The sequence below is a fragment of the Tachysurus fulvidraco genome, chromosome 15 (assembly GCF_022655615.1).
Source record: "Tachysurus fulvidraco isolate hzauxx_2018 chromosome 15, HZAU_PFXX_2.0, whole genome shotgun sequence".
Classification (NCBI taxonomy): domain Eukaryota; kingdom Metazoa; phylum Chordata; class Actinopteri; order Siluriformes; family Bagridae; genus Tachysurus; species Tachysurus fulvidraco.
Window position 1 is genome coordinate 20529656 of NC_062532.1, and position 12707 is coordinate 20542362.

The window sequence follows — 12707 nt, forward strand, 5'->3', positions numbered from 1 at the left end:
TACAAAACAATTGCGTGGTCCTTTTTTTTTGCGTGGTCTGTCTAGTTTGGATGAGACTCATCATATGGACATCATATGGTCAGATTCTTTTTTTAGGCTGACAGCAGTGAAAAGGGATTGTAGCACATCCACCTCAAGATTTGACGTGTGTTCTGATATGCTTTCTGCTTCTCCTAGTTTATTTAAGTAACTATGGACATTCGGTCCGCTCAGACCAATATAGATATCATCCTTTGATAACTCTCATCAACAAGCTGTTTCAGCCAGAGGACCCTCCATTCACAGTATGTTTTAGTTTACCTCTTCATTCTATGAAAACTCTAGAGACTGTTGTGTGAAATTGCCAGGAGATTGGCAGCAGTTTCTAAAATACTCAAACCAGCCCATCTGGCACCAGCAACCATGCCATGGTTATAGTCAAAGTGTTTTAGACATTCACATTCAGAGTGATTTTATGCATTGTGCTGCTGTAACATAATCAATGCTGTCAATCCAGTATATTACAGCACTGTACACAGTGTACACTGCCTTTGGCCACTATGCTCTCTCTAAACGGCAGGCACTTATTTCCATGGATTTCAGACAAGCGTAACAGATATTGCGTCATCAGGTAGGCACAGCCAATTTGATAATCTAACCCTAACCCTAACCCATAGTTTTTGGTTGTGTATTTGTTTTCTGAAATAAATCATCCTATATGACTGTTCTGTCCTTTTTTTGTAAGAAGGCGTTCATCCAAGACCTCCAGAAACACGCTCATTTTACATTGTGGTAACGAAACCCCTGGGGACAGATAACTCTGGTGCGTCCTTATGGCTGGAGTTTCTGAACAAAGTTACATACTGATGTATCTATTTACCTTTCAGTGTTCCATAATGTTCCTGCTGTATGATCATGGCTATGACCAGTATGGAGCCTCTGGTACAATTTTGACGCTTCAATGGCAATTTAATCATTAAATAAATTATTTTCTATAGGAAATACTCAATGATCTCATTCAAAAGAGACTAGCTCATTGGGAAATGTATTCACCTTGGTCTACAGGGGGCCAAACCTTCAATGAGGAGTAACTTCTCATCATGGACATAAATTAAAAAACACAGTCAATAAATTAAAAACTGAAGAAAATGGGAAATGGAGGTCACCTGACCCAAAACAAGATGACAGCTTGTGGGTTTTGGTTAGCTTTGAATCTCCATATTCATCAATTACACCCTATTTTTTATGTTTTATGATTGCACAGTAACATAAAGAAATTTAAAGCAGACAGAATAAAGATTTTATTTTTCCAACAGTGTCACTTGTAAATTTGTGAACCCTTTAGAAATTACTAGATTTCTGCATAAATATCAGCCAAAACATACATTCAACAGATATTCAAACAAGTCCTAGAAGTAAACAAAGTGAACACAATCAAACAAATGAGCCAACAATATTGTACTTCTTCATTTACTTATAGATCCAGCATTACATATCACATGTGACTCGCAAAAATAGGTGAACCTTTGATTTTAGTGCAAGTTGTGAGCCCTTGTGCAGCAAAGTTTCCAGTAAATTTTTACTGTTCTCAAATGAACTGCTTGCTTCAGGTCCTTGAACAATTTTAACTTTTGGATTAAAGTCAGGACATTGACTTGGCCATTCCAAAACATTATCTTTGTTTCTCTTTCTTTGGTAGACAGACTTGGGTGCTTGTACTTGTTGTCTTGGTGTATGACCCATTTTTTCTTGAGATACAGTTCATGGACAGATGTCTTGCCATTTCCTCCCAGTGGAGGCACACACTGGGACCACCCAACCCCCCTTCTCCCCTCCTACTGTATAGGAGCACAGAGAAAGATCAATCCCCATAAGGCAGCAGGGCCAGACAATATCACAGGGCAAGCCCTCAGAGCTTGTTCAATGGAGCTGGCTAGCTGTTGTACTCACCTCCATCTTCAACCTGCCTGAACGATTACAGACCAGTAGCACTCACTCCAATCAACATGAAGTGTTTTGAGATAGTGGTGCTGGTGGACGTGGTGGATTAAATTTTTGCACATATTACAGTAAATATACGTGTGTGTATATTGTCAACACTCAACACTGTACACTTGTACATACAGATAGTCTATATTTCTGTATTTTCAGTCTATCTGCTGCACAGTTCATTCTTGTTATTTTTAACTATGTTTGTAGTTATGTGTGTGTATGATTTTTTGTACTTAATTTTAATTTATTAATATAGTTTCTTTTTTTCTGTACTTGTTGGGCATTCACTGTGGACAGCAAAGAAAGAATTTCAGTGTACTGGGAAACTTGTTTTCTTACTCTGCATATGATAGTAACCACTTTAAATCTTTTAAACAATCTTAAAATTTTGATTTCACCATCATAATTCTGAATTCATTGTTCTGTCAATGATTGCAAGCCATCCTGGCCCAGATGCAGCAATACAAGCCCAAAGCAGAATACTTTCACCACCATGTTTCACAGAAGGTATAATTTTATGATGCTGGAATTCAGCATTTTCCTTTCTCCAAAAATAATGCTTCTCTTTTTAAAACAAAACATTTATTTTGGTCTGATTACTCCACAAATTATTTTTCCATTAGTCCTCTGGCTTGTCCACATGATCTTTACCAAACAGAATGGGCAGCATTGTTCTTTTTGGAGAGTAGTAGCTTTCTCCTTGCAATTCTGCCGTACACATTGAGGTTGGCCAGTCGAGAGACATAGTCCCTCCAGCGTGTCCTAGGTCTTCACCGGTGCCTCCTCCCCGTTGGACATGCCCGGAACACCTCTCCAGGGAGGCTTCCAGGAGGCATCCGGAACTGATGCCAGAGCCACCTCAGCTGACTCCTCTCGATGTGGAGGAGCAGCAGCTCTACTCTGAGCTCCTCCCGAGTGACCGAGCTCCTCACCCTATCTCCAAGGGAGCGCCCAGCCACCCTACGGAGGAAACTCATTTCGGCCGCCTGTATCCAGGATCTTGTCCTTTATGATATGAATTTATGATCATATTAGTGTCAAGATATGGCTTACACAAGCAGCTACTCTGTTTGGGAAAACCCTTACAAGTTACAGATCAGAAACTCAGATTACTGAAAGAAGTGTTACATACAGCTGGTGAGCTTCTTCTTTATATTATTAAGGCCTCGTTATCTTTAGGTTACGTCTCTAAATCCTTCAAATTGGCAGTTATTAGGCCACTCATCAAAAAACCTAATTTAGATAGAAATGAACTATCAAATTACAGACGCATTTCACACCTTCCGTTTATGTCTAATATACTTGAAAAGGTTGTGTCTGTTCAACTGAGCTCCTTCTTGCAGGAGAGCAATATCTTCAAAGAGTTTCAATCAAGTTTCAGGCCCCATCATAGCACAGAAACTGCACTTGTGAAAGTCACAAACGACTTGTTCTTAACTTCGGACAAAGACTGTATGTCCCTATTAGTTCTACTTGACCTTAGTTCTGCATTCGACATTATAGATCACAACATTGTCCTAGATTGCTTACATAATTACACTGGTATTCATGGATAGGCTTTAAGTTGGTTTAGATCCTTTCTATCTGATCGATACCATTTTGTTGAATTAAATTTTGAATCCTCCAGTTTATTGCCAGTTAATTATGGGGACCCTCAAGGATCAGTTCTAGGACCTCTCCTTTTCTTGATATACATGCTTCCATTAGAGAACATTATTAGAAGACATGGGATTAGTTTCCATTGCTATTCTGACTACACACAGTTATATATCTCATCAAAACCAGATGAAATAGCTAAAGTGTCCAAGTTAACTCAATGCCTTAGGGCAGTGGTCTCCAACCTTTTTAATCACTACGGACCGGTCAATGTTTGAACATTTTACCGCGGCCCGCTGGGGGTGGGGGGGTGGCATTTATACAATTAAATTAAAATAAATATTTTTTATTTAATTGTACTTAAACATGCCTTTTTAACTGACTACAATGCTAAATGCTCTGGGGTAATAGGAGACAATGACACCCGAAGTGTGTTGCTTTATGTTCAGTTTATTCCATTGTTTTCTTTCGGTTGCTGTCAAAACCCCACTTCACACAGATAGCATATCGGAAATGGCAATAGGGATTTAAGTGCTGTGGTGGCAAGCTCAAGGTATTTTAATCCAGAACACCGGCAGAGTTTCTAACGACGTCTGTTTCATACTCATTTTTGCTAAGTTGCGGGTTAAATTTCAGCAAACACAATATACACGTACACCAAGCACTGTTAAACATGAGAAAGTACCGGTGAACAGAGAGAAGAGCGATACACACCTTCTCTCCACCAAAGCTACACCACCACTGCCGCTTGCAGCCGCTCAGCTCCAGACGTAACCTAAACCCGGCCCGATATCATGATATTTTGTGCATGCACGGTGTTGGTGCGGCTTTAGGTGACGTCTCTCAGCTCCTGGTTAGCCACTCGTCCATGGAAAGTCACACAAACCCGAGAGAAATACACCACAGTAAATGAAATGGAAATAATTTAATGTTTCTTGGGCAGTCCGGTCCCATTTGGTCCACGGACCGGTACCGGTCTGTGGCCCGGGGGTTGGGGACCACTGCCTTAGAGAGATAAAAGACTGGATGAGCTGCAATTTTCTGCTGTTAACACTGATAAGACAGAAATACTACTTATAGGTCCAAAAACCAGCACACAAACTCTCACAATTTAACTTCCATTTAGAGGGATGTACTGTCACTATTAGCTCGACAGTGAAAGACCTGGGTGTTATATTAGACAGCAACTTGTCTTTTAAAAATCATATCACCCATACTACAAAAACCACCTTCTTCCACCTCAGAACTATTGCCAAGCAGAGAAACATCCTGTCTGTATCTGATGCTGAGAAGCTACTGTGGTTCATGTTTTATGACCTCTAGACTGGACTACTGTAATGCTTTACTAGGTGGTTGTCCTGCATCTTCAATAAATAGGCTACAGTTAGTCCAAAATGCAGCTGCCAGAGTTCTCAATAGGACAAGAAAGTATGACCATATAATAATCCTTTATTTTCTATAGCGCCTTTAAAAGATCTCAAAGCGCTTTACAAAAGCAAAAAAAAAAAAAAAAAAAAAAAAAGTACAAAGATTAAAATTAAAACAAAATAAGCACTATGTAAAATTACAAATAGTCAAAATTAAAAGCTACCCTAAAATAAATGAGCTTTAAGTTGAGATTTAAAAGTACCAAGAGATGTTGCTTGCCTTCTCAGTTGGTAAAGAATTCCACAGTTTTGGAGCTGGTGAAGAGAAGGCCCTCTCCCCCATCGATTTTAAACGAGTTAAAAGGTACAGTTAAAAGACCAGTTTCAGAAGAACGAAGGTCGCGAGATTGAATATATGGAATTAAAAGCTGTCAGATATTGAGGAGCCAACCCATGTAAGGCCTTGTAGGTGAGAATCTTAAAATCAACCCTAAACTTAACGGGGAGCCAATGCAAGGACTCCAGAACGGGAGTAATGTGACCTTTTAACTTAGTTCAAGTATTCTAGCTGCTGAATTTTGCACTACCTGTAATTTGTTTAGGGTAGCTATAGACATACCAGCCAACATGGCATTGCAATAATCAATACAGGAAAACACGAAAGAGTTGATCAGTCTCTCAGCAACAGAAAATGACCGCATTGGACGCAATATTTGTGAAATGGAAAACCCCAATTTTAATCATCTCTACACTGGCTACCTGTTAAACTTAGAATAGATTACAAGCTGCTGTTACTTACAAGGCTCTTAATGTTTTAGTTCCCATGTATCTAACACATTACAGTCCTTCACGCTCTTGGAGATCACAAAACTCGGGTCTTCTGGTAGTTCCCAGAATATCCAAGTCCACTAAAAGGTGGGAGAGCATTCTTATTTAGCTCCCAAACTCTGGAATAGTTTTCCTGACAGTGATTGGAGCTCAGACACATTCTTTAGTCAGGCATACACAATACATCCCATAATATTGTGCACTATTAAATCAGACTTGCACATTTATGAACAGCAGATGTTAATCCCTCTCCACCCATGCCAAGGCATCCAGATATTGTACCAGCTCTGATCATCTTCCATGCTATGAAGATTTTGGACCTTCACTGAGATGAGGGTTTCCTCTCAAGGTTTCATCCTTTACCAATTCAAGGGAATTTCCTTGCCACTGATGCCTCAGAAGCACCTCAGACTTACTCACACCTCTAGTAATGATCTTGAATTTATTATATTAGTCCTTATGGTTACCTTCTGTTCTAGGTTTATGTTCTGTAACACTGCTATTGTAAAAAGCACTATACAAAAAAATAATAATAATGTTTCCCACCTCTATGGAACTTGCTTGAACAGTCAAGATTCTTGGAACTAGGAGTTCCCCCCTTTGTACCCAGATGACCTTGGAGAGGCAATTTTATCCAATTGGTACAGAATGTGCTTGTACATTAGCTGTGTCGAAAACGTGTAGCGATGTAGCCTTCTTTGAGAAAGTAATAAATCCTCCAAGAGAAATGTATTTAAAAATTTATTGAAGCAAATGAACAAGTCATTAGACTACCAAGCATTTTCCAGAACCACAACTGGGCCAAGGTTTACTTCCTTCACTAGCTGCAGACCTGCAAACAAAGTACAATTTTAGCAAGCCACAAAAAAAAAAAAAAAAACCCTCCTTTGTTCCACAAATACCTTGCTCTGATGCCAGCTCATGGCCCTTCCTCCCAGCACAGCTACTACTGCAACAACTGCATACCTGGTCAGCACCATATGCAGCAGTCCATCTAGGAAGAAACAGTACTGGTTAGTCAATGCTCATCAGCAGAACCATTAGAATAGTACAGAAACATACCCATTGTTGGAGAATGAACAAGCCTTGTGCTCAGCATCAGCAGGGGCAGATGCTGCAGTTGCTTTTAGGAGGCATGCAATGTAAACCTGGTTTAAAAAAAGAAATCGTGTTATTGACAGCTCAACATGGCCACCACCCCACCCAGACAAGCATCACCTACCATGCTGCTGTTCACTTGTTGAAACCTGAAGGCCTCCAGCTGAAGTCTCAGTTTAGATGCTTGAGTTTGAGGCAAGAAGTGAGAGCTGGAGTGTGTAAGCTTGGCATCAATCATGCACCTAGAAGGATTTACAGGGTTAAGGCTTTCTTGGTCAGCTTGCAAAGCAAGAAGGAGAACTGCACTCACCCATAGTTCTCAATGAAGGAATATCTAGGGATGGCATTGAGGTCAGGGACAGGGGTGGCCACACAGCTGTCAACAAGGACACGCAGAGGTACGTGGTTGAACTGCAGTACAGAGGCCTCAATGTTGATGAGCTCACCCAGGTAGTACTGGTTGGACGGCCTTTCAGAAGTCCAGTCAGCTACAAAAGAAACCATATTAGTACCATTCAAAAACCACAGAGCTCAACTGCACTACTAGGGATACAGACCCATCATAAGCCTCAAGGAGAAAACAAGAAGTTCCTCAGCAGCTTGGGCAGAAGCATATGGGATCCAAGCAGGCATAAGAGGATTGCTGCTCACATTGTGGAATCTGGAAAGCATTCAAACATGACCCATCAATAATTTGTACAGCCACCCAAGTACCTAAAGCAGTTTGGGTTTTGGTACAGAACTATACCTCAGGTAGTGACACTCAATTGAAACCACAGTAGCAGCAACCCTTTGAATGGGAGTACTACTTAAGGGCACTGAAGCCATACCAAGGGAGAAGATATAGACAAGCTCCTTTGCAGTCACCTGAAAAGGAAGCAGTTTAAGAAAGGCCAGACAAGCTTAAAAGCCTAACCAAGGGATTTAGCAACAGGAGTCTTACGGTCAACTTGCTGTTGCAGCCATACAGAGCAGATTCAAAGATGAAGACTTGAGAAGAAGCATCCATCCCCCTGGCAGCACAGCCACCCAGTGTGAAGGCAGCAATATTGAGGGGTGCATCAGTTCCAAACAGATCCCTTCTCACCTCTACACGCACTGCAGTCTCGTTGCACTTTACTGTTACACCCTGGGCAGGAACAGGATCAGACTGCCTTACAAAGTGCACTGGTGCTGGTGGGGTTGGGATTTGTGGTGCTGCTGGAAAACGCCAAGTCACTTTCTTTGCTGGTTGCTGCACTACTTGCTGGTTTTGAGGACCTGAAGGATTTTGAAGCTGCACTCCTATTGCAGGGCTTCCAGATTGTTGATCCCTTTGAAGCCATTGAGAAGTCAACCCAGTGTTCACTGGCACCAAATGATACCCTGAATTGTTATGTTGAAATCCAAGAGGAGCTAGAACAGCTTCCTTTAGCGGCCATTGGGCTGTTGACAACCCAAATGAAAGCAGCAGCACAACCACACCAACTTCCCTTTGGTTGAAACCCATTGCTGTTGACAGACAATTGCATGCACAGTAGAGTTGGCAGACAACCTCCTATTTATATGGTGATTTCAGCACGACTTCAAACGTTTCTAATTATCCTAATGTTCTTCTGGGCCTGTTGAGTTACAAATTAGGCTGCCTGATAGAAGACAGCAATTAGAAGATCACCTCCCCTGCATTTGATTGGCCAAGAGCTTAATTGTATTAATTTTCTCAACCACATGACCTAGATAGGCAATTTGCTAAACTAAAAATAGATTTTAAATTGTAGACTCTGATCGAGAGCTTGCTTAAAAAAAAGAAATTCAAAGAAATGAAATGTTTTTGGAGTTACTAAACAAATATGCAAGTTTAATTAATATAAAGCCAGTGAACATCATCAGCTTATGGATTAAAAACAGAAATACAGAAATGTTGTTTCCAAATGTGCTAGTTTCAAAGAATATCTAATATACAAGACAACTTAATCTATACTATGTATATATTCAATTCAATAAAAAATCATTTGTGTGGTACTTTTAACAATGGACCTAGTCATCAAGCGATTATATAACATATAACTACAAACTAACAAATATTTGTGTCATAGGTTACCTGATTGTATTGCAGTTTTAGCTTGAAGCCCATTAAATTGAATTTATCATATGTTCAATGATGGAGACTTGATTGCAAAAGTGGCAATTGCTCTTTTTTGCTTTTTGCACACACTGTCTAACATTTTAGTCATTTTGCTCATACTGTACAATATTTCAGTTGTTACTGTTTTTGCACAAACCTATACACTATCTCAGGGACCTGCTGCTAAGTAACTGTTCATTCTAGTATTACTGCATGCAATATTGTCTGAACTTACAGTATTTACATACAGTATTGTCTGTCTTGTCTTGCACTGTTTCCACCGGGTTACACAGTTGCACTTAGTGTGGCTAGGACTGCTTACTAAGTCCTAGCCCTGTCTTTGTTTTATGTAGCACTTTGATCCTGGAGAAAGTTTGTCTCATTTCACTATGTACTGCAACAGCTATATATGGTTGAAATGACAATAAAAGCTTCTTGACTTGACTTGCCTCACACCTCCAGGGTTCGGGGTTTGATTCCTGCCACCGCCTTGTGTGTGTGGAGTTTGCATGTTCTCCCTGTGCCTCGGGGGTTTCCTCCGGGTACTCCGGTTTCCTCCCCTGGTCCAAAGACATGCATGGTAGGTTGATTGGCATCTCTGGAAAATTGTCTGTAGTGAGTGATTGCGTGAGTGAATGAGAGTGTGTGTGTGTGTGCCCTGCGATGGGTGGGCATTCCGTCTAGGGTAGATCCTGCCTTGATGCCCGATGACGCCTGAGATAGGCACAGGCTCCCTGTGACCCGAGAAGTTTGGATAAGCGGTGAATGAATACATTTTAAAACTCAAGAAAATAGGAAATGGAGGTCACCTGATCCAAAGCAAGATGGCAGCTTGAGGGTTTTGCTTAGCTTTGAATCTCCATAATTATCTATTACACCCTATTTTTTTATGTTTTATGATTGCATAGTATCATAAAGAAATGTAAAGCAGAGAGAATAAAGATTTTACCTTTCCAACAGTGTGATTTAAAAATTTGTGAACTCTTTAAAAAATCCTATATTTCTGCATAAATATGACCCAAAACATCATCAGATGTTCAAACAAGTCCTAAAAGTAAACAAAGTGAACACAGTCAAACAAATGAGCCAACAATATTATACTTCTTCATTTAATTATTGATCCAGCATTACATATTTGTGTGTGAACCTTTGATTTCAGTATAAGTTGTGAGCCCTTGTGCAGCAAAGTTTCCGGTAACATTTGATCAGCCCTGAACAACAGCTTAGAAGAATTCCATTGCTCACCTCAAACGAACTGCTTGCTTCAGGTCCTTCCACAATTTTTCTTTTGGATTAAAGTCAGAACATTGACTTGGCCATTCTAAAACATTATCTTTGTTTCTCTTTCTTTGGTAGACAGGCCTGGGTGCTTGTGCTTGTTGTCTTGGTGTATGACCCATTTTTTCTTGAGATTCAGTAGATGGACAGATGTCTTGCCATTTCCTCCCAGTGGAGGCACACACACTGGGACCACCAAACCCCCATTCTCCCTTCCTACTTTATTATCAGCTGTGGTAAACAAAGCACTGAGAAAGAGCAATCCCCATAAGGCAGCAGGGCCAGACATTATCCCTGGGCAAGCCCTCAGAGCTTGTGCAATGGACCTGTCTAGCTGTTGTACTCACCTCCATCTTCAACCTCTCCCTCAGTCAGAGCATCATACCCACCTGCTTCAAGACCACACCAGCACCACTATCTCATCATCCCCCTTCCCATGAAGAGCTCCCCAACCTGCCTGAACGATTACAGACCAGTAGCACTCACCCCAAAATGAAGTGTTTTGAGATAGTGGTGCTGGTGGATAGTGGACCCACCTCAGATGCCATTGTTGCTGTACTCCATATTTCCCTTTCTCATCTGGACGATAAGTGTGGTCCTCACCCACCTTATAGCCTGTCTGCCACACAACCTGGACCCTTACCAATTTGCCTATCGCCCAAATAGATCAACTGAGGACGCCATTTCCACTGTATTTCATTCTGTGCTAACTCACTTGGATAACCCTGACACCTATGCCAGGATGCTGTTTGTTGATTTCAGCTAAGCTTTTAATACAGTTAGGCCTTCCAAGCTAACCCTGAAGCTGGAACAACTTGGTATCATCACACAACTCTGCAATTGGACTCTGGACTTCCTTCGAACAGATTGCAGTCTGTTCGTCTGAACACTGTCAAATCCTCCAGTCTTACCATCAGCACTGGGATCCCTCAGGGATGTGTATTTTCTCCACTACTATACTCCCTTTTCACCCATGACTGCATATCTGTCCATACCTCAAACAGCATTATAAAGTTTGCAGACGACACCAAAGTTGTAGACCTGATTGAAGGTACCAACGAAATGGCTTACAGGGAGGAGATCCAGCACCTAGTAGCATGGTGTGAGGACAATAACCTGGAACTTAACACCAGAAAGACCAAGAAGATCATTTTGGATTTCAGACATGCTGGCAATCACACTCATCCTCCAATTTACATCAATGGAACTGCTGTTGAGCATGTACCCAGCCTCAAGTTCTTTGGAATACACATCTCTGAGGACCTTACCTAGTCTCTGAACTCTTCCATCCTGATCAGAAAGGCACAACAGTGCCTATATTTCCTGAGGAGACTTAAAAAGTCCCATCTGTGCTACAGGATACCGGAGAACTTTTACCGCTGTACCACTGAGAATATTATAACAAACTGCATCTCAGTGTGGTACAGCAGCTGCATAGCTTCAGACCGTAAAGCCTTTCTGAGGGTGGTGAGAACCGCCCAACAAATCATCGGTATTGAATTACCCACCTTGGAGAACATTTAAAAAAAAAACGCTATTTGCCAAGGGCGAGGGGCATGATCAAAGATCTCTCTCACCCCAAACACGGACTGTAAGCTATATACGCACTTCTGGTTAGATGCTCACTGCATTTCATGGGCTCTGTACATGTACCTTGCACAATGACAATAAAGTTTAATCTAATCTAATCTAATCTTATCTAATAAAGACACCTACATCAAGATGCTCTTTATTGACTAAAGGGTCATTTCTCATAAACTCACCCAAAAACTCTCTGCACTAGGACTTCACCCCTCTCTTTGTGACTGACTTCCTGACTGGCAGAATGCAGTCTGTTAAGATTGGAAATAGAACCTCAGCCACTATCACAACAAACATTGGCACCCCACAGGGATGTTTCAGTCCCATCCTCTACACATTGTTGAACATCATCCTGAAGTATGCGGACGACACTGCAGTGATAGGACAGATCACTGGCGGGGATGAAGCAGCCAACAGAAGGGAGGTGGCCAGTCTTGTGACATGGTGTGAGGACAATAATCTCACCCTCAACACAGACAAGACAAAGGAGATAGTGGACATGAGGAAGGAGTGGAGAACTCATCAGGCACTATTCATTCGAAAGCTTAAAGTATAGAGGGAGAGCAGCTTCAAATACCTTGGAGTCCACATCAGTGAGGACCTCACATGGACGCTCAACACCACCCAGCTTGTTAAAAAGGCACAACAGCAACTGTCCTTTCTGAGAAGGCTGAGGAAGTTAGGCATGCCACTTAAGATCCTCAACAATGCTTCACAGTGTGGTATGGCAGCACTACTATGAGGGACCACAAAAATTTGCAGAGAGAAAATTTTCTCCACGGCCTTCTCCACGGCCTTCTCTGCAAACCATTTACCACTGCAGAGCCCACAGGAGTGCTGCCTCCATTTTAAAGGACCCCACCCATCCCCAACATGGACTGTTC

The 12707-nt window shown here is 41.4% G+C and overlaps 1 protein-coding gene across 1 annotated transcript; it reads right to left on the reverse strand.

The window, feature by feature from the left end:
* Positions 1 to 6490: 6490 nt before the first annotated feature.
* Positions 6491 to 8392, reverse strand: LOC113663516 (zona pellucida sperm-binding protein 3-like). Its single transcript, XM_027178821.2, has 8 exons — positions 7804 to 8392; positions 7609 to 7727; positions 7418 to 7521; positions 7171 to 7348; positions 6985 to 7102; positions 6825 to 6910; positions 6665 to 6756; positions 6491 to 6594 (listed from the first exon to the last, which is right to left on the reverse strand). Exons 1-8 carry the CDS (start codon positions 8347 to 8349, stop codon positions 6533 to 6535), a joined length of 1305 nt encoding a protein of 434 aa, XP_027034622.2. The 5' UTR covers positions 8350 to 8392; the 3' UTR covers positions 6491 to 6532.
* Between the last annotated feature and the right edge of the window lie 4315 nt (positions 8393 to 12707).